This window comes from Peromyscus eremicus, chromosome 1 (assembly GCF_949786415.1).
Source record: "Peromyscus eremicus chromosome 1, PerEre_H2_v1, whole genome shotgun sequence".
NCBI classification, from domain to species: domain Eukaryota; kingdom Metazoa; phylum Chordata; class Mammalia; order Rodentia; family Cricetidae; genus Peromyscus; species Peromyscus eremicus.
Window position 1 is genome coordinate 68,987,519 of NC_081416.1, and position 24,060 is coordinate 69,011,578.

At 41.6% G+C, this 24,060-nt stretch overlaps 1 protein-coding gene across 2 annotated transcripts in view; it reads right to left on the reverse strand.

The window, feature by feature from the left end:
- The window catches only part of Edrf1 (erythroid differentiation regulatory factor 1), a 34,076-nt gene extending 17,700 nt beyond the window's left edge, over positions 1-16,376 (reverse strand). The window contains exons 1-15 of one of the 2 annotated variants that reach the window (XM_059265212.1): positions 16,074-16,376; positions 14,864-15,072; positions 13,585-13,651; positions 12,836-12,961; positions 10,305-10,429; positions 9,905-10,061; positions 7,504-7,605; positions 7,141-7,262; positions 6,333-6,444; positions 4,501-4,648; positions 4,313-4,421; positions 3,780-3,891; positions 2,685-2,945; positions 701-772; positions 254-404 (exon numbers count right to left, since the gene is read on the reverse strand). In XM_059265212.1, the coding sequence (XP_059121195.1) occupies positions 254-404; positions 701-772; positions 2,685-2,945; positions 3,780-3,891; positions 4,313-4,421; positions 4,501-4,648; positions 6,333-6,444; positions 7,141-7,262; positions 7,504-7,605; positions 9,905-10,061; positions 10,305-10,429; positions 12,836-12,961; positions 13,585-13,651; positions 14,864-15,072; positions 16,074-16,181 (1,981 nt within the window). In that variant the 5' untranslated portion in view covers positions 16,182-16,376. The remainder of the gene's footprint in view (positions 1-253; positions 405-700; positions 773-2,684; positions 2,946-3,779; positions 3,892-4,312; positions 4,422-4,500; positions 4,649-6,332; positions 6,445-7,140; positions 7,263-7,503; positions 7,606-9,904; positions 10,062-10,304; positions 10,430-12,835; positions 12,962-13,584; positions 13,652-14,863; positions 15,073-16,073) is intronic. The other variant, XM_059265217.1, reaches the window with a different exon arrangement.
- Between the last annotated feature and the right edge of the window lie 7,684 nt (positions 16,377-24,060).

Consider the following 24,060-nt stretch of genomic DNA (forward strand, 5'->3'; position numbering starts at 1 on the left):
TACATTACCAAGGCAGCAATTCCCTAAAACTCTGTAGGCAGAAGGCTTCCCAAGGCTGACAACAGGAAGAGGCAGGTTCCTTAGGAAATTAGAAAAGTCTACAGAATCTCAAAATTATCCTTCAAGGATAGGCTACTCTGACTTTCCCCTTACATGGCTTCCTTTTTCTCAATTCCTTCCAGTAAGTACCTTGACACATTCCTGGCCACAGGACAGTTTTCTGAAGATATTATCTGCGTATCACTCAACTTACTTTTGTCCAGAAACAAGGCCATCTGCTTCTCCAGCCCCTCGGGACTACCCCTTGTGGATTCATCTTCATATTTTAAGGGAATAGGAGTGCTGGGGTCAGCTGCTGGAAGGTCACTTTCTTTTTTGATGCTGCTATCCACAGATTTCAAACCCTTCAAAAAATTAAAACACACAAATACACACCTTTACTCCCTTCTTAAAAAGAAAACCACTTGTTATGTTCCACTTACCAGTAGTCAAACAAAACCTAAATACACAGCAGAATTTCTATCTCAGAGACTTAGACTTTCAGGGACCCGAAAGAGCTGGGAAAAACTAATTTAATTTTCACTTTAGGTTAAGAAAATAAAACCAGAGCAGGGCATCATTCAGAACATTTAAACACCAACATGTGCTACTTGCAAATAAGCACATACTGCTGATCAATGAGGAGCAAACCTAGACTTACCTCCAGCACATAGCTAAGTACGAGTCGACAGCGCTCTTCCGTGTCGTGGCAAACAGGAAATGCACAACTGGGCTTCAGAGACAAACAGTGACAAGTTACCAGCATGCTACCATTACAGCAAACAAGCTAACTCTCATTTCCCAAAAACTATTAAAACTCTGCAAAGCAGTAATTTAGAAATAGGCTTTGTATTCAGGTTAGTGAGCTAGGTATCTGATATGAATATTATCAGTACTGCTTCAAATCTTGCTTAACAAAAGCCCTTCCAGCATCTGGGCTGCCCAACACTTAAAATTCTAAAAAGAATTCTATTTGATAAGAAAGAAAGTGCAAGAGTAGTAATGCTTTAGATAAACGCACACCAAAGCAGGTCAGCTTACTCCTATCAGTGCTGATAGCAGCACACTGTTAGCAATGCCATCATCTGGTAGGTTAACGAGTACCACTTCCCATCAGCCAAGCCCTTCCTTTCATTGATTTGCTTAATTAAGGAACAGAACCAGTTAACAGCCTCCAACTAAGTGACATTAAATGCAAGAGCATTTCATCTGGTTGACTCCTGGGAGGCTGCAATCACCAGCTTTCACAGGAAAACCCATCGAGAAGACTGAGGGATTTGTCAGAGGACAGAATGAGTAAATGGAGAATTAGGGAACCCAGAAGCCCACACACTAACTACCAGGTCATTCATCATAGGCCAGGCAAAGCTAAAACACGTTCCCATGAAGATGACTCTACTCTGTGTGCCTCAGACATTGGGAAAGAGTGTTCTCTGTTAAATCAGTGGATGCTATCACCACATACCATCCTTAAATCATCCAACTGTCCTGGGAGTCCAGGGCTCTGACAGTGCAGTTTCCCCAGTACACAGAAGTGCAGTAACCACTGATTTAATTATAAAGATGTGGGGCTCGAGCTGAATGTGAACTAAGATTTAGACAGACAGGTAACGACTTATTTGTAAGCAACATATTACATGTCCTAGACGGAAGCTTACACTCTAGTGAAGAGAGGAAACAGACAGCACAAGGCTATCAGATACGGACAGGCTATGAGAGAGATAAATCAGCATGATTTGGCCAGAGCAGTCAGTGAAGGTCTCCTGAAGGAGGAGACACTATTTAGTCAAGACATAAGCCTAGAAAAAGGCAGCCATGAAAAATACACCAGAAAAAACATGTTCTAAGAAGGAGCAACAGCACAGGACCTCGGGTGACTCTGATGCTTTTCTTTATAGAAAAGAAAAGAGGGGTGGGGGGTGAAGAAAGCAGGTCAGAAAAATCAGGCAATGACTTAGGTCAGGTAAAAGAAACGCTATGCTTTCAAAATTTTACTTGGATATACAGTTCCCATCTCAAAGCTAAACTCTGAGCTTAAATTAAAAGATTATAAATGTGAGTGTATTTCAGTTCAGGGAGCGTCAGTCTTATGGGCTGACCTGTATTTAAACATAGGGAGGTAGTGTATACAAAAGGCCACTGTTGCAAACAGATGGCTGGTAAGACAGTCAGTGTTAATCATGCCAAAGACAGACCTAAAGAGGATGAGTTGTTAAGGTCCACCTGGCCCCAACCATGGCAGACAAAGACCATATAAACAAGCACTGTCTTCTGTAACACATGGATAATTCACCAATTTTCTCTACATGGGGACCAAAGTGCCATCCCCTTCTCAAGTCTGGTTCTATTCTCATCCACAAGCTGTAATTAACAGCAACTAAAATGCTAGACAGAAATGCCCTGGGAAGAGAGGACAATGTTATACATGGGTCACAGGAAAGGAAAATCCCCCTACATAAATAGTGAAATATGGTTGCCTGGTTATCACATTTGGTCACCATGATCTTGCATAACGTTGATCAGTTACCCCAGGTAATTTTACATCATTGTGCAGTTTCTAAAATCAAGTTCTAGAACTCACAAAGTGAGTTACAATGCCATGTTCTGCAAGGCTAACAACATAAACATAAATAAAACATGCTTACTCTGATCTGATGTATTGACTTGTATTTTTCTGGCACTGACAGTTCTCCAACAGATTTAATTATAGCCACCGCCTTGTTGTCATCTGCTGGGTCAGAGCTGGTGCTGTAGGAGCCGTTTTCATCACTATCAGGCATCTCCTCTTCCTCTTCACTGTAGCTTTCATCAGAATTCTCATTTAAAGGGGAGTCAGAACTTTCTTCCTTTTTAGGCTCATCCAGCTGGAAAAGCTCTGAAAGCATGTAGTTGGCTGAAGCAATAATCTTACAAAAAAGAAAAAAGAAAAAGAAAGAAATATATGTAAAGACTGAGGTTGCCTCACCACACTGAAAGTCTAAAGTTGTTTTCACCACCGGTACCACACAAAGGATAGGTCCCAATTCAAAGCTACAAATACCCTAGGTGTGCTCTGTGAACAGTTTTCTTCCTTCTAGAAATTCATGTTCTCTGAGCCCTCCTACTCAACTGGAGACAAGCTTTCATGTGTGAAGAGTCTTAAGTAGAACACTAGCAGATTCCATAAGAAACCAGAATGTCTCTTTATAAACTGTGACTGCTAATCTTTAATAGGCAACTAACAGTTACTATATAACCTATGGCTATCAGGGAAAAACTCATGATATGCAAGAGGGAAAAGTATGGAATGAGCCTCCCTTACTCTAAAAATGATGACATCTTGCTTCTGTAATGAATCCTTTAAAAGACCCTCTAATTGTGATAAAGCAAAAGAAAAACGCACACTCTAATAGGATTATGAGTGCTTGTCACTGAACAGAGCTGTCAAAAAGGAATGTTAACGGGAGCCACATGGAGTTTTAAATCTTCCAGTAGTCAGTCATGTTGAAGATATGAAACCTAGTAAACAATTTAATACTTTTAATTACATATCAAAACTTCAACACACAACTTTCTTTCTTAAAATTCAGTGTGCACTTTCCACTGGCAGATGCCTCAATTCAGGTGAAGCACATCCATATTGCTCAGCTACAAGCAGTTAGAGGTACACAGTATGGAGAAAGAATCTGACTAAATTCCACCCCAACAATGCTCTATCAGAATGCCAAGACTGGCTTACTCATCAGGTATGTCAACCTTACTTGAGGATGTCTGCTTTTGTCCAGCAACTTAACACAGTTGAGCAGCAATGTTCTAATAGTCCCATAGTGTTTCTTGTTTTGATTTTTCTTCATCATCATGTTACAAGCAACCCTGAAAGAAAAGCATGTCAGCTTCATTACCTGCTTAGCCTCTCCTGCAGGACTGAATGGAGGCTTATCTTGTATCCTTCAAACAGAATAACTGACACAAAGAAGCATCCAATGCTGCCTCCTGACCACCTGCCACCACCGAGCTTTCTCAGCAATGCTGAACATAATTTGTATGATGTGCCTGTATTTCTTTGTCCTACACACTCCAACCCCAAGCCAGCCCCACACTAAGATGTGTATGTTTTGCACTCTATAAACCTTTAAAAGTATTTAAAAGCTTTGGCTTGGATAGTGGGACTACTTCCTTATCTTCAACTTTTGTTTTCAGACAGTGTCCTGCTACACATCCCAGGTGGGCCTCCAACTCCCTCAGCTTCCCAAGTGCCACATTATGCTGGTGTCTCAGTTCTTCAATCACTCACTTATATAAGAGGATGGCCACTGGCATTGTGAACGGGTTCTGGTACTTGTCTTCAGTTTCTTCACAGAGAGTCGTGAGGTCATAGAGCTTCACAATATCACTGCCACTGGCTGAAAAGGGAAACAATCCACCTCATGTTATAGCTCTCACCCAAATCACTACTGTCCACTCAAGCAAGCATTAACTTACCTTTAAAGAGCCAGTAGGTATGCCCTTCTTTGGTACAATTAGATTTTAGAAATGACAAAATATTTTGTGCAATGTCTTTTATGACTTTAGTAGAAAAATTAGAGTTTTCCAAATTGGGGATTTCTTCTGTCTTTATCATTTCATATTTCTGTAAAACAAATCAAAGGCAGTTTAGAAAAACCTGACGGAGTAGCTATTATTAAAAGCAAATACGTAAGTCCTGGGTAGAAACCTATGCAGCATATAATTTAAACTGGTGTTTTTAAATCTTTTCCTGTTTCAACTGGCAAAGGGAGCTGAGGGTCTTCCCTTGCCCATAAGGGGGATTACTAGTGTCATTCTCTAAGAGTGACCCCTGATCTATAGACCCAGGTGAGGCACCGTCTCAACTCTCCTCTACCACAGCACAGACAGAACACTTCACCCGATGTTTGCAAGTAGGAAGGTAAATGAAGGTGGACTTCACATAGCAAACTTTAAAAAACAAACAAACAAAGAGAAACACATATTTCTTTCCTTCTTCAGACACGAGTGTCAGTGAGTCAAGAGTAGAGCATTACTCCAGATGTTTTCCCTGGACCTGCAGAATTTTCCTTTGCAGGGATGGAGCATAGCGGGTAGAAGTGGTATAAAGAGGAAAGGCTGTATGGATACTACTATTGCTATATACAATATGGGTTTTCTTGCACCACTGGAGATAATGCTAACAGCCTCACACCTTAGGTAAGTACTCCCAACATTCTGAACTAACACCCAGCCAACTACTACTACCTTTAAAGTACCTCTATTTTTCCAGTTTGTGTTCTGTGCAAAGGGCCCTAAACATCTCTTAGCATATTTTCTGATGTATATATAAGACTAGATATTGCTAACATCCAACAAGGTTGTGTCTCATCCTCTTACACTCATCTACACTTCTCAATATGGTTATCTCTCTCTCTCTAGCACTTCACACTGAGCTATCCCCCTCAATTTCACTTGTGTGTGGGAACTCCAATGCATGGCTTTAATAGAGTCCTTGGTAAAGAAACCTATCAGCACCTACTCAGATAAAGTGCCAGCTTTTTCTCCAGCCCCAGCATGCCTAGCGATTGCATCTTAAACATACTCATTAGACACTTTCATGATTTCCTCATTCTGAAACAAATCAATGTCCCATGTCAGTGGACTGTACCATTGTCCTAGACCTGAGAGTCCCTCTACTCTTCCTCCACCCCCCATCATTAATACTCTCCCCCTTTCTCCCCTATACCTGCTGCAAACACCTCACTACAGGTGTCAATTTAGGTTCATGGTCTAACAGTGGCTCTCAACCAACACTGCAAATCAGAATTGTGTACAAAGCTTCCTGAGAAGAAAGTTGGTTCACAGATCCTAGAACACTGGCATCCAAACATATACAGCTGTTTAAAAATCCTTAAGTGATGTTGACATAGAACACTGGGTTGGACTATGATGATGGAAAGCACAGTATCCGCCAGATGCAATTATTACTGTGGCATTTTCCTAAAGCTTTGTATAAACCAAGCCGATGTTCGCATAACGAAGAAATATGTCCACTGTACACTCACTTTGAGTTAATCATCACAGGTGCTTGACATTAACATTAGACACTTCAGTGGTATTTATGACCTTCCCCAAAATTACTTGTAATGATACTCCTGAAACATCTAAAATTCTGCTCTTACCAACTTAACTGTGAAAACATTGAAATTTCAGTTTATTCACAACTATCTTCTTTGCCAAAGACACATCTTAGCATTCAGGGCTGAAGTTCTCTCTGCACCAATCTACATTTGAGAGATTAGAATAGTAGTCACTCTGTATGTTACCTGTACAATCCCATTTACATGGAAGCACATCACAAGCTCCGGTACATTGCAGATCAAGTTGTCCAACCAATAGTCAATTCCAGTCAACACATTAATTGGTTTGTTGTTATCCCTGAAAATACACATTTCTAATGTTATCTGGCTTAATCAAAACACCCCACAATGAATCATCTTAGATGTGTTTTCCCATTTAAACATCTTACTCTACTCTCCCTAGATGCCATACATATTCTTTCTGATCTAAAGACCTAGACACACACAGCTATATTATGTCTATAATCCTTCCAAAAATTTTGACTTGCTAACACACATTGCTAAGTTCTCAGTACAAATAGAAAGCAGTATGATGATATGATTGTGAGCTCCCTCCATGCTCCTCACACATCCCAAGGAAACACTGACCACATACATAACACCTGAGTCAGAATTGATGCTGGTTAATGTGCATGGAGCATTAAGAAAATGTTCACAATTACTTAAAAGGAAACTGGTTAACTACCTCAAGCAATTAAATAAACTCTTGAATTTTGACTAGTTGTAGACTCAAACATAAGACTTGGCCATTTCCACAGATGTCTGGCCTGGACTTTGAATCAGTATCAGAATGAACACTTGTTTACGGGGCTGTCAGCATCTGCTGACAGTGCTTCCTTTTGTAATGTGGCAATTTTCATTGGCAGGAGGAAGTGGGAAAAAAAAAAACAACGAGAAAGAGGTGGCCAACCCAACAGTCAGAGGAGAGCGAATGGGACATTCACGTTAAAGGACACTTGTTTAAAGAAAAGCACAGGGGCATAAGGTGATTTACCTGAGACGTAAGCTAACTGCTGGGTATCTGCCACCACCAAATATAGGCATGTTAGAACCAACCAGCATATGGATATCTTCAAAAGTCCACAGAATATTCCGGACGAAATCATTTTTAAGACCCTTTAATTTAAAATAGAAAAGATTATAATAACAAGAGATTCACAGTTTTCCCCCGTGATCCAAAGAAACACCAGGAAAGGAGAAGAGGTCAGTTCCCAAGAGCTGTAAGCAGAGAGATGTTTACAAAGCAATTATGAGGACCAAGTGGAGTTATTCCCTATCAGTTCCAACTGAGACTAGTTTTCAAGCAATGAAGTGGACTGGGGACTAGTTGTCTCAGGTGGGCACGTGGAAAGCATACCTGACTGTTCTCCCCGTCATTGAACAAAGTAGTAAGGTTTTGCTCTTTGGGTGCTGAGGCCACATGCCCCACTATGCATGAGGGCTCAAGAGGCTCCCTGCCCTGTGGAAAGTGCAAGATAAGGAGTAACTGTGCTGCCCACACTTCTAAAATTGACCTACGCTTACAGAGTATCACCCACACACCAGAGCACCCAGCCCAGTCTACCTGTGTGAATTCGCCAGTACAAAGAATGCACGGTTCATCACTCATGGAGTGTGGCTCACTTTACCTCTCATTTCCCACAGGTACTGCAAGCTAATTATATTCATATCTTAAATGAGATGGATTAAAGATCTTTTAAGAATTCAGTTTTCATTTTTTGGTTTTTGTTAAATCTGATTATCACTCTCTGGCAGCCTAGCACATCTCTACTGAACTGAAATATCTAGCAATAGTTAAAACACTCTTTACACCAGTCTCCAGTTGAGCATATCCTATGTCAGCTGCACAGAATCCTAAACCCTCAGTACCCAGAAAAAACTTTCTCTTTAGTGTGAAAACCTGCTGCCTGCCATACACTTGCTTTTGAAAATTAATGTCTATTGAAAATCATTCCCATCACTGTCCTAAAAAAACAAACAAACAAAACAAAAATACTAATCAAAACCCAAATGTTTTAAATGGTACTACAATAGAAAAATCTACCTCCCTCTCTGAATAATCCAATGTTCTCCCATTTATTTAATATTAAAACTTTTTCTTTCTTTTTTTGAGACAGGGTCTCTCTTTGTAGCCCTGTCTGCCCTGAGTGCTGGGATTCAGGGTTTGTGGCACTACAACCAGTGCTTTTGTTTCCCAGAGTCTGGAACACAGTTAGGAAAACACCTAGCTGTTGGGTAAACACAGCATTGTCCGGTTTTTCAGCCACTAGGCAGCTGTCCCTAGGAAACACTACTTTAAACTTTGAATAGTGATGCTGTCATTGTCTGCTAATTTCACAAAACTAACTTATTCTATTGAATTATGTGTATATCTATTGGAGAATGTACATGTGAGTGCAAGTACCCCTTGAGGCCAGAGGAGGACAACGGTTCCCCTGGAGCTGGAGTTAAAGCAGTTGTGAGATGCCCAGTGTGGGTGCTAGGAAAGGAACTCAGATCATCCATGACAGTAGTGTGTATACATAACCTACCAAGCCATTGTTTTAGCCACTGTAAAATGAGTTTTAAAAAATCCTTTGGTTATATATAACCACATGTAATAAAACATGCAAAGTAATGAATACAGAATGATATGCCCCTACTCCTTGATGTAACCACCAAGTGACTTGCACATGAAGTACCTCCTTCCTTTTATACTTTCTTTGGGGGGGGAAAAAAAAGACAAGAACAAAAAACCCTCAAATTCATTTATGTACTATTTTGGAATGTCTTCTCTACTTTAAAACCCCTACAACCAAAATCAAGTTAGTTAATTTTTTTTATAAAATCAAGCTAAGTGTGATAATTTTTTATAACTCTATCATGTGTAAAGACTGAACCAATCTAGTTGAATCATGTTCAGAGCATGAAAATACACAGCAAGATGAAAAAACTTGAGTTTAAAGTTAAAAGTTCTACTTTTATTTCTTTGGACTTATTAGTATATTTTCCTAAAAATAGAAATGCCACAATTGTTTTATAGTGTTATTTCATCCTGCGGTACACTTGGTTAAGTTAAAAATAAATAACTAAGGGCTGGAGAGATGGCTTAATGGTTTAGAACACTGGCTGCTCTTCCAGAGGACCCTGGTTCAATTCCCAGGACAAACATGGCAGCTCACAACTGTCAGTAACTCCAGTTCCAGGGGATCCAACACCCTCTTGTGGTCTCTGTGGGTACCAGGCATACACATGGTGCTCAAATATGCAGGCAAACACTCATATACATAAGATAAAAATCTCAAAAATGAGTAAGTAAATAAGAAATCAAGGACATGAGACAACAGTCTATTCTATCTTCCTTTCTAAAATCTTCACATAATATTAATGTGGGGCCTATGTCAGGAATTTCATTTTAGGCTGAACAATCAACCTAAATTATAGGCACACCTATTGTCTAAACACAACAGGTAATTATTACACATCTAGAGTTAGAAATATACTTTACTGTTATATTCAATAGTACTCAATTTTAAGAGAAAAAAATCAGCTGGCTACTTTAAAATATTTTGGGTTATTTAATAAACAAAATTTATCTAACCATTCAAGTTAACTCCTGTAAAGTCTATCATAGGAAACTAAAAGCACTTTTTTCCTAATTGTGAGATGAAGTTGATGAAATACTCCTCCTCACCCTTATTCACCACCTGTTGTTTCGGTAAGGTTCTGTTTCCCTAAGTGAGTTCATTCACAGAATCATCCTCCAAGGACTGACAAACCTGACTGGAAGCACTGGGGTCTTCAGACACAGAAGAAGGCATTTCAAAGGGAGCAGGCCAGGAAGCCCCTTCAGAATCATGTGTCTGATCAGAACTAGATGACTCTTGCTGTTCTGCAGGAGATGGGACAGGCTGGGCGGCTCCATCACCATTAATGCTGGTCAGATCAGAAATGGAGGAAAAAAGTAATCACATTTATGGTACAGTCAAACTATTTGTGTGAACTAGAGTCTATAACCAAGCATACATACATCCTGCCTATAAGAAATACAGTAAGATAAATGTTAACAAAACCACAGAAGCAAAACTTGAATTGCTAGTTTTACCCTCTTCGAACTTAGTAAATTTTAGGCCAGAATCTCACTTTTTCTTAAGATAAAAATAAATAGTGGTCAAGTACCTGTAGTACAAGAACTTGGAAAGAATAGCCTTCTGATACCAGTGCTCTTTACTTTTCTTCTTCCTCTGCCACTTCTGGTCAATCAGTCTTTGATAAAACTCTTTCAACCACGTCCAATCACCAGTCTGAATAACATGAGACATTACTGAACAATATGCACACATATAATAGATGTGGAACACAGTGTGTTAAAGGCTCAGCACACAGACAGTGGTGCTCCTGGGACCTCTTAAGAGGGAGGGAGAGCTTAGTAGAAGGAAGTTATGTCACTGGAGGTGTGGCCTTAAAGGGGATACTGAGACCCTGGCCCCTTCCTTCTCTCTTTGCTTCTTGGCCACCACGAGGAAAGCAGACTCTCACACCAGGATCAAAGCAATGGTGCTGTGGTACTGTGGAACTTCTGAACCCACAGACAGATAAACCTCATCTCCTTAACGTTGAGTCACTTGAGTATTTCGTCACTGTGACAAAACACTGACCAATACTCATCCAATACTCTCATTTATAAGGAGATATTCTTTAATGTTTAATTTCTGAATACTGTTTCATAAACATGCACTTATAAAACACTTTAATCTTCCTACACTCAATTCACATCTCTTCTAAGCTCACATTTTTCTCTTCTAAACCAGGCCTGGAAAGGAAATCCTTTCCTGTAGTACCTTCTTAGCTGCCTGAAGCAGCCCCTACTTTTATACATTATTCCAAGTATGTATGTATATCTCAACAATCAAACAACTAAGGAGCAAAAGCTGTCTCTCACTCTACACACACACACACACACACACACACACACACACACACACACACACACCGCCACCGTGTTCTTTTCCAAGGGAAAACTACCTTTAGTGTCAATTTTATCACCTGTAACTTATTTTTCTTTATCAAAGCACTGGAGAAGCTAGGACTGGGGTCAGGTCTGTCATCCCAGCTACTTGGGAGGCTGAAGCAGGTGAACTGCAAGTTTAAGACATGTATGAACTACAAAGTGAGTTGGAGCCAGCCAGGGCAATCAGCAAGACCCTATTTTAGGGAGGGAGGTGTTTGTAGCAAACACTCGTCTAGCATGCGTGAAACCCTAAGTTCAAACAAAACAACACTGTGTAAGAATATTCTTTAAAAGGTAGTATAAACTGGCAGAACCATCAACTACTTGTCACCAGTTCATGAAAGTAAGTGCAAACATGGAAGTAGGCCTTGAGCAGCAAAAACTTTCCCCAACACCTGGGGGGAAACATCTGTTACCAACAGCTTGAGAAGCTAGAAATCGGTTAATATAATTGGTTATATTTAAAGGAATAGCTCTTTAACATTGTTTACATTTTTGACAGCCATGTTTCCAGAGTATGCCTATAATAGACTTTAAAAGATTTTTAAAAAATTCAATTAGCTTCTCTAATTTCACAGATTTAACAACTTTTTTTAATTGACATCATCTTTTTCCTTTTTTTTTTTTTTTTTTTTTCCCTGATTTTACAAATCAATAAAAGAGGGGGCTGGAGAGATGGCTCAATGGTTAAGAGCACAGACTAATTTTCCAGAGGCTCTAGGTTGGATTCCTAGCACCTACATGGTGGCTCACAAACATCTGTAACTCTAGTTACAAAGGATCAGACACCTTTCTCCTGGCCTCCTTGGGTACAGGCATGCATGTGGTCCACAGATGTGTACAGGCATCTAAAAGTAATAATTTTCTTAAAAATTTTCTTCTCTGTTCTCTATTCTTTTCTTTCCTTCTCTCCCTTCCTTTTTAAAGACAGGGTCTCTCTAACTAGCCCCAGCTGTCTTGGAACTCTACATAGACCAGGCTGGCCTTGAACTCAGAGATCCCCACCTGCCTTTGCCTCCTCAGCCCTGGGATTAAAGGCGTGGGCCATCACATCCAACTGTTTTTTCTTTATTAAAGCTTTTTGCTGTTTTTAAATCTTTTTTTTTTCCCCCCTTCAAGATAGGGTTTCACTGTGTAGCTCTGGCTGTCCTGAAACTCAATCTGTAGCTCAGGTTGGCCTCAAACTCACAGAGATCCGCCTGCCTCTGCCTCCTGAGTGCAGGGATTAAAGGTGTGCACCACCACCACCTGTCGCTGTTTTTAAATCTTTAATGAAACCCTTCTTTTCTTTATTGCTTAAGTAGTCTCAGCTACAATTCTAATTTGGCATTTTAAAAAACTGGATATGCATGAGTATGTACATATGCATATGAATGTGTTTGATGCACATGCATGCAGGTCTGGTACAGAGGTCAAATGAGGTTGTCAGGTGTCCTGTCTTATTCTTCACTGTACGCCAAGCTTGATTTTTGTCATTCCCCACCCCGTCACCGCCCAGCTAGCCCCAGCAATCCCATCTCCAGTTTCCCACAGTAATGGGGTTTCACAACTGCATAATTATGCTCAGTTTTTCATACAAATTCTGGGAATTTGACTCAGTAAGTGCTCTTAGCCCTACCTTGGCATTTCTTTACAAGAAAGTCATACTTTCAGTGCTCCTGAGCTATAATTCTAAATAATTTTTGCATAAATTAATTACCTGAGATGACCTCATAAAGAGTTCTTGAATATCCAGCTCATCTAATAAGAGCGTCCTTCCAATGCGGTGGACAGCCATGCTTACGTGGGACTTGCTGTAGGGAATCTTCAGGAGCTTTTTTATGTTCTTAAAAAGAAGTTTAGAAAGGCCCTTTTACTATGATCCAGAATATTTTGGATTTTAACTTCATTCAATTTAAAACATAATAAGCCTTATTTCCTCAAGGTTACACAAACTAGACTACGCAAGAATTACAATCATGTGGAGACAGTTCTTTATAAACCCTTGAGTTACACTGTCAGTGTAAATGACAACCCAACACTTACTTTTACAACAGGATTCCTTTTTATAGGAATGAGTGGAGGCATGTGGTCATACTGTTGTATTGACCAACAGAAAAAGAGCTACTAGTTAGGATCAATAGCTATTAGAATATCACTTTCAATTCTCTATTGGTAGTATATGAAGAATAACTTCAGATACGGTATGTTTCAATTATTACTATTAAAATACAACCAACAGTATTCATATTTTTATCATTGCCACTGTTTTTGGAATTTTTGTCTTCTTTAAAGGAAGCAGACAAAAAAGTTAGTATTTTAAAAACAAACATAGGCATTAATAATCAGTTAACTTTGCCTTATTGAACTGCTGATAGCAAGACTGTAAAACAAAACATGATTTAACACCCCCACCCCAGGCCACCTAGCACTGCATATCCCCAAGTTACACTGAATAATAACACTCACTTCTGAGTCAGAGACGACATCCACATCATTTCCCACCGAGTCAATGAAGTCATACGCCATGCCAAAACTATGGAAGGAAGAGGCCATAGGCTGAAAGCTGAACAGAGTATCAAGTTGCACTGCTTCTAGAATATGCACAGCTACATCTCACACTTGGGAATCAAAGTGCATACTGCCATCCAGCAGCCTAGTACTTCCTTTTTAGGTGTACATAAAATAAGGCACACCTTATAAACACATCTCTGACTTCATCAAACAGAAAGTAAGAACTGTGAAAAGCAATTAGTATTATCATAAACCCCAAACCTTTCCAATGTAAAATAGTTCAAGACTTTATTCTTTTTACATGTGGAGAAGAAAAACAAAGTAAAAAAATATATATTATGATTTTGTGCTTCTAGGAGTATATAATACCAATAAAAGGAAAAACTGTACCTGAAATCAAATCACTCATAAAGAGAAAATGAAAAACTGGTGAGTACCCAACTCATTCCAAGTCACTACATGAGGTTCATCTATGTAATCTACATGCTTAAAAAGCAGCTGATGTCACTATTTTCCCATTAGTAAGTGACAGAGTCCGGACACTTACCTAGGACTGCATACTGCACATGTTTGTATGATTTTCATCTGCTTTTCATAGTATCAAAAATGCTACAAATAAACAACCTGTGAACATGGCTTTTACCCTTTGAGGAATCAGGATAATTTCTAAACTAGTAGCTCATAGGGTATGTTTGTGGTTCTTGCTATGTAAGTTATATGAAAAATTTTAAATCCCATCATTCAAGGGAAGAAAAGAAACACACAGTAAATGGTCTACAAGAATATGGACACTAGCTAAGACCAAAGGATACTCTCAACTTTAAATACCATCAGTAGAATTTCCACTGTGGGTCAAGGGTGTAGGTTACCCAGCACGTAACCTCAGGCTTTTTCAAACACTACATCACCATTTAATAAAAACTCCAAAAGGCAAAAGTAGTGGCTTAGGTCTTGCTTCTCACATACCACCCTATTTGCATATATTCAAAGCATATACAAAGGGCTAAAACAGCTTATTAGCAGTCAACATTCATGTTTGCTAAAACAACATAATGCAGACTTGAAGAATGCATATAACTGATATTTTCTTATTGTAACATGGATTTGAATGACAGCTATAATTTTTTTATTAAAAATATCTGAGCGAGTTACTGTGCATCTCAAATTGAACTGGAAAGCAGCTTTAAGTGGGGGTTGAAAGAGAGGGAAAGAAATGACAACGAATAAAATTTACCTCGAAAATGGCTTGCTTTTCTTACTATTGCCAAGAATGGTAGTTCCTGCTGGCCCTAGTTTGGCACTCTCTCGTAACCAGTTGGCAGGTGGGAGTTTCAAGTCTGTTTTTTCTTCGAGACGTGCAAACGCTGTTCGAGGAGGGGCAGAAGAATATTTCACCACGGCTCGGCTTTTCACTTCATTGCCTCCAAGAAATAAAGCTGATCCCTAATTAACATATGGAATGAGGCTTTAATGAATACTGCTAGGAATGACAATCTCACCTTCATAAAGATAAAGCAAGAAGCCACCAAATCGGGCTTCCCAAGGAGCCTAGGCTGCCTGTCAGCTGTAACACTTAATCAAGCTTAAATTATGCTTACCTATCTGTTCTCCATTAAACTTAAGAAAAGGATCAATTAAGATGTGGATAAAGGCCAACCAAACTGCTTTTTAAAATACCAGGCATAGTAGTTGCACACGTATGCTTGGAGGCAGACCCAGAAAGGTCACTGCAAGGTCTAAAGCCAGCCTCACTGGTTTGCATGACCAGTTCCACACCAGCCGTGACTACCAAGTATGTTGAGTCATATAAAACGAAGCATCAGAAACCAAGTGCGCTCAATTGTGTCCTGTTAACTGCATGCAAAACAAGCAAGACCTGTATATGGTTTTAGTAGAATATTTTAATTTAGCAGACATCAATTACAAAGTCATCTGTAGTAAGATACTGGGTCGTGTTTATTTTAAAAAACGCACAGCGATTGATTTGTAAGCTCATGATAACATTATTTTAAATCGGCTCCATAGCGTTCACCGCACACTCCTGAGCATGCTCAGAGTCTGGACTCACTATTCTAATCTACTTCTAGAGCCCCTTTAGGCTTGACAAACACTTTGCTCCTTTTAAGAATCAGCTCAGTTAAGATTTCGGTGAGGCCCTCCCTGGTACTGTCCTCTTTCCGCCGCCTTCGGAGGGCTGTGGCCCATTCGGTAACCAATTCTACCCATCGATTACTCCCGAGTGGGCAACCAGGTGTGTTTTGCATTGCATGCCTTGCAAGCAAACACTTGCATACCCGACGACAATCACACCCGTGACTCCCTCTGTACTAGAGGTGTCAAGGAGGCGTGGAAGAAAGCTCCAGAAGCTTCCAGATTTCCCTTGCAGGCCCGGCGGGCCCGCAAACCCGGGAGTCCCGGCAGGTCGCGCCCCGCCGAAGCCTCACCTGTGCAGGTTCCTCGGACTCCGCCTGTGGCAGGAGGCTGAGCCCTCCTCGGGCGGCCGCCCGGGGAGGCGAAGCCTCGACTCCTGCTTCCTTGGGGTCCCCCATCATTTCCGCTCCGGGGGAGACGACCAGACGCGCGAGCCCAGGAGTCGGCGACAGGAACGCGGGCCCAGAGTCGCAGGAGAACCGCAGAGCGAGAGACTCGGACGCTCAGCAGCTCGCACTTCCGGCGGCTGACAGGAAGGGCTCGAGGTGACGCGATCAAATCTCGCGAGACCTACCCCCCCAAAGGTCCAGCCGGTCCGCCGGCTTAGCTCCTCCCCCGCGGCGGCTCAGGAGCTGCAGCGCGCCGGCGCCTGTCACACCACTCGGGCGGCCACTTCTCGCGATATCCGACGCCCGGGCTCCTCCCCCTCGCTCGCGACTGGTCTTTGTTGGCAAACAGTTATTAGGACTTGAATCAAAGTCAGGTTGGTCAGGGAGGGGGCGTGCTGCTGCAGGGCTGCGCGTAATCAAAGCCGATGGCGTCAGGCCTCCCAGCGAGTCCGTGCTCGCAGGGCTTCTCCGGGTTCCACACGCGCAGGGGCCACCTGTGGGTCTTGGCACCTTCAGATCAGAGCCTGCATGTCCTCCCTGGAGCCGCTCCAGTGCGCTGAACAGCAAGGAGAGAAAAGGAATCAGCCTGTTGAATAGTTTTCTAGGCAGCGCCCCGTGCAGCCCTAGCTGGTCTTGAACTCGCGGTGTGGAGGAGGGTGACCTTGAACTTCGTATTCTCCTGCCTCCGGCTCCCAAATGCTGACGTTTATTCCAGCCCGGGGATGGAACCCAGGCCTTCGTGTAGGCTAAGCAAGCACTCTGAGTTACATTTCCGACTCTGCACCTAATATCAGACAAACTCTGCCACATTCCCCATAAAATATTTGAGATAAAAGGTATTAAGTTTTTTGAAAAAAAAAATTTATGCGTGTGTTTTTTGCCTGGACATACAGATGCACATTGTGTGCATGCAGTGCCCGCAGAAGGCAGAAGAGGGCATCAGATCTCAAAGAACAGGCGTTAACAAGCAGTTAGGAATTGCCCGATGTGGGTGCTAAGTACTGAACAGGGGGGGTCCTCTGCAAGAGGAAAAAGTGCTCCTAATTGCTAGGACATCTCTCCAGCCCTGAGGTATTACGTGTTTTTTTGGTTTAATGTTTTGGTCTTTGCAGTTACTTGGTTATGCAAGGTTATAATTTTTCACTAGGCTCTGAGAACCCAGTTAGTCCATCTTTAGGGAGTCCTTGTAGCAAGCTGGTGCCGTCTGCAAATTGTTTTCAAGTTAAACAAAACATTTTCTATGAATTAGCATTTTGATATATGTTTCGCAGACATTTGCTTTAAAGCATGTCTTTTTTTTTAAAAAAAACTACTTTATATTTTACATCCAGTTACTGTTGTTGCAATAATTTGTTGTTTATTACATTACAAGGGCTGGCAAGTTCAGGTAAAAGCTTCTGCCGGCCAACCAAGCCTGATGACCCGAGTTCCATCTCATCCCTGGAAGCCATGTTAGAAGGAGAAAGCTGACTCCGGAAGGCTCCCCACTGCCCATCACATGTCCTGTGGCATGAACACACAGGCACATACGCAATAATAATATAAAGTTTGAATAAAACTTAAGTATCTGATATAAAACGATTAAACTTACTTTGAGTGCATGATAAACCTTATACATCCACTAACTCATTTTCCAAGAATATTTTTTTAAAAAATCTAAATTGCACCCTGTAATATGTTAAATGATATCAAATATTTTAAAAGTAATGTGATTCCAATTTTAAAAATACATCTGTTTCTGTGTCTCTAAATGAATGTAAGAAGAAACAATTCCACATTTATTCTTTGAAGTGTTCCTTATTTTCCTATTTTTTTCTTTCAGGCTGTTTTATAATTAATTTTATTAACCCTTTACAAATATAAGTTAGGTTCTGAGAATCTTACAGTTGTGTCATTTATTGTATAATATTGTACCAGTAAGAAAGGATTTACTGCGGTGGTGGTAATTTTTTCCTCAGGACTCAAATACTGCACATTTTCTCTAAAGAAGTAAACGTTTGGACCCTTTTTGATGCTCAGTAGGAAAATGTGCTGGTAATACCCTGCAAAGGGCAGAGATGACTGAAGCGGAACTGAGAACTTGATATACAGAAAAAGAAGCTGACAGTAACAAGGGGATCATGGGGGCTCGGAGCTCAGCCAAGGCAATCCGGCCTCCCAGGCCTTAGGAGGGAGGCCTGGCCCTGGCCTGGGTCTCTAGAAGCCACACACAGGCAGGGACTAATTTAGCTGGGAGAGGAGAGTGACCCCCGAGGCCTAGAGAGACCAGGCACATCTGGGTTACATAAAGTTTATACATTCCTCCAGCTCCAAGAGCTTTTTCCCCCATAATCAAACACATGCTGTAGGCTTTTAAAAGTTATTATCATTGCCTCTAGTGTAACTGATTGAAATCCAATGTTCTGAGAAAACGGATGACTCCTCCCATAACTCAAATGTTAGGACACGAACTTATGCTTTTGTTTGTACTGTGCCCGACTTAGCGTGACTTATGTCCCCTCAGGATGTTGTCTGTCACCCATGCCTCCCTGGACAGTTGTGTCGACTTAGGACTCTCGTGTTTCCTGTCTCAGTGCCCGATGCCCTCTCTGCTTAGGACACACATGTTGAATGGATGACTAACTTACAATGTGTCACACCAACAGCTTGCTCCAAAGCTCCAAGTTATTGATGCTTTTCTTCTGCTTAGAATGCCTTTCCCCAAGTTACCTAGTTTATTCCTGTTCATCTTCTAGATTAATCTCAGTATACATCTAAGTCCTCCCTAACACTCTCCATGCTCACTCTCTCTCTCTCTCTCTACACACACACACACACACACACACACACACACACACACACACACCCTTTTTGGTCCCTTACTCTGGTACAGCGTTAGCCTGTACTTGTCATGTTACAGGAAAACGATGTTTATATCTGCCTCCCTTGCTGCCTGTGAGCCCAAAGGCGGGGGCCCTGGCAGATCACCTATTTCACCAACAGCAAGCTCTGCACCTGCCGACGGAGCTCTTTCAGCCCTTAGGCAACATAGGGAAAATTGACTAGTGCTGTCAGGCTTTTAAAATGCTTTTCAAAATGCTGGAAACATAAATAGTGTTAGCTCAAAATTACTTTAATACTTAAAATCCGGGATAAAAATGCTTAATAAAGTGTTCCTCCATAGTGTAGCGCCAAAGTCATCAGCTCTTGACATTCGTACTGATACACCGTTTGTACCATTCTGAAAGGGTTTATAATCTAGACTCTCTCAGACTACATTCAGGATGCCCTCAGAGAAACTGATGGATGTGGTGAAATATGCTTTAATCCCAGCACTCTGGAGGCAGAGGCAGGCAGATCTCTGAGTCTGAGGTCAGCCTTGGATATGTAGTGAATTCTGGGTTGACCAGGGATACACAGTGAGACTAAGCCTCAAAAGTTTTAAAAAAAAAATGTTTTAGTTGTTTTCAACACTCAGTATTTTTGGTTTTGCTCTGAAAAAACAAATTTATATCCCTCCAAATGTATCCCATTAAACACTAGGTTTTCTTTCTTTCTTTTTTAGATTTATTTATTTTATTTATATATATATGAGTGTTTTACCTGCATGCATGTATGTGCACCATGTGCATGCCTAGCGCCCTCAGAGACAGAAGTGGGTGTCGGATCCCCTGGAACTGGAGGTACAGATGGCTGTGAGCAGCCATGTGGGAGCTGAGAACTGAACCTGAGTCCACTGTAAGAGCAACAAGTGCTCTTAACCAGTGAACCATCTCTCCAGATCCCCGTTGACCATGAGACACTATTCTAATGTTATAATAAATTTGCTACTGCATACTGCAACCTTCTCTTAGATAGTCACAGCATTCATTCACTACTAAAGGCCCAGAAAAGTCCTGTAGCAAAGACAATACTAAATTATTTTAGAAGTAAGCTTTTTGGGTTTTCTTTTTTCTTTTCTTTTCTTTTCTTTTCTTTTCTTTTCTTTTTTTGAAGACTGATGGTTTATTGATTTATTTTGGAAGTTAACCTTTTTATCCTGATACCTGCTACTATTTCAAGACTCACATCTCAGGACAGTGACCTTCAGTCCTCAATGTTGTTATGCTCCAACCACAGACTGGCCTAGGGTGGCTCTCAGGACGGCTCTCCCTTTGCCCTTCTTCCTTCAGTCTAGACTCAGGGTGCTTGAGTTTCTCTGTGGCGTTTTCAGTGGCCTCTACAGGCCTCCATCATCAAAATAGGCCTTGCTCTGTAGTAACCCTCTGGTTCCTAGATTCTTTCAAATCAAAGGTCCATTGCCTTGACGGTACCAATGCCTGCAGGATGCTCTGGTAGACAGAAGTGCCACCTTCAGGAGCTGACTCACGCTTGTCCAGTATTTTTGAAACCAAATGAGAAGTCCTTAAAAAACTTTTCTGGTAAGACCTGTATGAAAGGTGGGGATGGTTGGGATGCTGCTGAGTTTCATGGCGAAGTCAGTGCACTCAGAGAGGCTCTGCAGCTGCTCTAGTGGAGGAGGAGGCTGAGCTCTGAGAGCTTTGATACTTGGGGAACGTTTGGGAGTGTGGTCCTCAGCTTACTACCCTGACCCTCACTGACCTAGGGTCTTACACGTACCCTGCCTCACTCATTTGCTTGGTGAACATTGGAAAGCCCTAAGCTTTCTGACTCTTGACTATGCTCAGAGCTAGAAGTGGGATTTGAGAGGATCTGAAGCCATCTGTTCCTTTTTAAAGAAAGTGGCATGGTCCAGAAAGGCAAACAGAACTGATTCATTGAAAGGCATACAATACTCACTAAAAGCAAAGCTAGGTGAGTGCTCAGGTCTACTACTCAGGTAGCCTTTTAAAAAGTCATACTGCTAATGTAGGGCAGTAGAATTTCATTGTTTTTTTTTTTTTCATGTTTATTAGGATCTCCTTATACAGCCTAAGCTGGCCTGGAACTCATGACCCTCTTGCCTCAGCCTTCCCAGTGCTGGACCACTGTGCCCAGCTAGAACTTCAATTTGTTCCATAGTCACTGGCTAAAGAGCAGACTCTCAAACCACCATCAGTTTTGAAATCAGTATTTCTTGGTTAGTCTAAGAACTCTACGTTTTTAATGGGATTGCTAGTTCCAGAACACATTGGCCTATAGACCACACCTTAGGATAGTGAACTCCAGAGGCAGTTCTCAGTTGCAGGAAGAACCAGAGCATCTTTATTTTATTTTTTAAAAAAAAAAAAAAAAAAAAGATCTGCTAAATGCATGCCCTTCCTTGGGCCGTGGTCAGTTGGGGTACCAAGCAAGCGAGATTCCATATGCAATGAAAGCAAATGGCTCCCAAGTATCAGTGTTTATGAGGGTTGTTTGCTAATCAAAATATAGACTACTAAGGTAAATCTGAATTGCAGATGAACACTGAAGAAACTTGTGGAGTGAGAATATACCAAATATTGATTGTAAGTATACCTCATACAGTATTTGAGTTCTACTAGTCCATGCCGTCTTTATCCAGGACCCAAGCTTCTGGCTCCTTAAAGCCTTTGGTCCGTGACAAACACATCTGCAATTCACTTTATTTTAACAACAACGAATCACATGACCAGCTGTGGTATTAGTAAGATAGGGAAGAATGAGGCTTCCCCAAGGAAGGACATTGGTTATCAGTGACCACTACACAGTATATAGACCACAAGAAAGCCTGTCTAATCCCACTAACAAGGTTAAACTTGGGACAAAACCAGGCCCTTCAGAGATTTTTTTTTTGCAGTTGTATAATGGGTTAAGGAATGACCTTGAGATGGCACACAAAGAGGTCACAGATCCTCAGTGACAAAACCCTAATGAGAGTTGTCAAGCTTGGACATGAGTTACTCTTATTTTTTTTTTCAGAGTGTTCAACATTTTCTCATCTAGTCTGTGATGACAAGTAGCTGTCATTAGGATGCTACTTGGAGAAAGTTTCACAAAAACAAGAAGTCTTTATCTGTCCCTTCAAGATAAAGGTGATGTTTAAGTGATGAGAGAGAGCCCATTTTGTTTTCAAAAGACTTCAGCCCCCTGAGGGAGCGTTTCTGAAGATAGATGTTTGGAAATCTTTGCAACATTCTATGACTGTGTTGCTCAAATTGATGTGCATGGCCTATTAAAGCTCACATCTGGCTGGGGAGATTTCTCAGTGAGTAAAATGCTTGCTCTGCAAGTGTGAGGACCTGAATTCAGAGACCCAGAGCCACATAAAAGCCAGGTGGTGGTGCACACCTTTAATCCCGGCACTCAGGTGGCAGGGGCAGGTGGAGCTCTGTTAGTCTGAGGCCAGCCTGGTCTGCACGGAGAAACCCTGACTTGGGGGTTGGGGGTAGGGACGGTGCTGGGGCACTCGGCTGTAATCCCACTGCATAAGAAGAGATGGAATCCTTGATGCAGGCTGGCTAGCGAGACTAGTAGACACAATGCCAGACTCCAGGTGCAGCCTTGGATATCCACATGTATGCACACATGTGCACGTGTACATGTGCACATACATAGGCAAAAAGAAAAGATGAAGAAATGCAAGAATTCAAACTGCATATTTAGTGACAGTTGGTGTTCTCAGCACAGATCAGCTCTGACTTAGGTGGGCCAGATGCTAAGGTAAAAGGATCCATAAGGTCAGAGGCAGCCAGCCCATATACCCCTCTGTCACATTAGTGACATTTTGGGGGAAAAATCCGTCCATACTTTATTGTGTTCTTTGATACCACTAGTTGACCAACTCCGATCACCTAGCCTAATCACCTTGTCAGCTGTCAGACCCCCTGTTTACCCCATGTATGCTTGTGCGACCCTCCCTTCACAGCCAGCCAGCCAGCAGGTCTTTCCCCGATCCGGTTACACATCCTGGTTTTGAGTTGATTCTATGACAACAGTCTGCCAGCCTTTCTTCTTGATGTATGACAGAACACATTGCATGTGAACCAACCAACCAAGTTAGTCCTTGCTCCTGTGTAGCTGCTCCGTAAGAAGGGCAGCTGGCTTCCAAAGGAGATGGAGATGTAGCCAGCAAGCTTCGTTCAAAAACCTCGTGTGATTTGTGCCTGCAACAGAAAGTGCAGACTGATATGGTAATGCCTGAGGCCATCTAATTCTTTTAAGTAGGTCTAATTATCTTTTAGGATAGATTAAATGGGTCAGCCATCTAAAATCAAGTTTTAAAATAAACAACTGGGGCTGGAGAGATGGCTCAGTGGGTCAGAGCACTTGGTGTGCAAACACGAGGACCTGGGTTGGGGTCTCAGTACCTACCTAAAAAGTCAGGCATGCATGTGCTTGACTGGAACCCAGTGTGGTGGTGGGCAAAGACAGGAGGGTCCCGGGTTGCTGGCCACCAGGCTCACTCAGGATTCGGTGAAGGGTCTTGTCTCAAAGGAGTAATGTGGAGAGTGACAGAACAGGACACCCAGCATTCTCCTCTGGCCTCTGCCTGTGTGCCCAGGCTCACACACTTATGTGTACATAGATACATATACTACAGTCACAACACACACACACACACACACACACACACACACACACACACACACACACACACCCCACAAATACTTAATGATGTGTGATTTTAAAAGTTTATAAGCTACTGCTTTTGTAAAGATGATCTTGATTTATTTTGGATTATTTATTTATTTGATTGATTTGGGATTTTTAAACCATGGCCTCATGTAGCCCAGACTGGCCTCAAACTCTTTAGATAGCCAAGGATTACCTTGAATTCCTGATCCTTCTGCATCTGCCTGCCACATACTGGGGTTACAGGCATGTATCATCATGCCTGGCTTTAGAAAGACTATTTTAGATGCAATCAAATGCTATCTTTAAGTCAAGAACAATTAGCAAGTTAATGAGGTATACTTTGCTTCACATTTTAATTTGACAAGAGTAGACAATT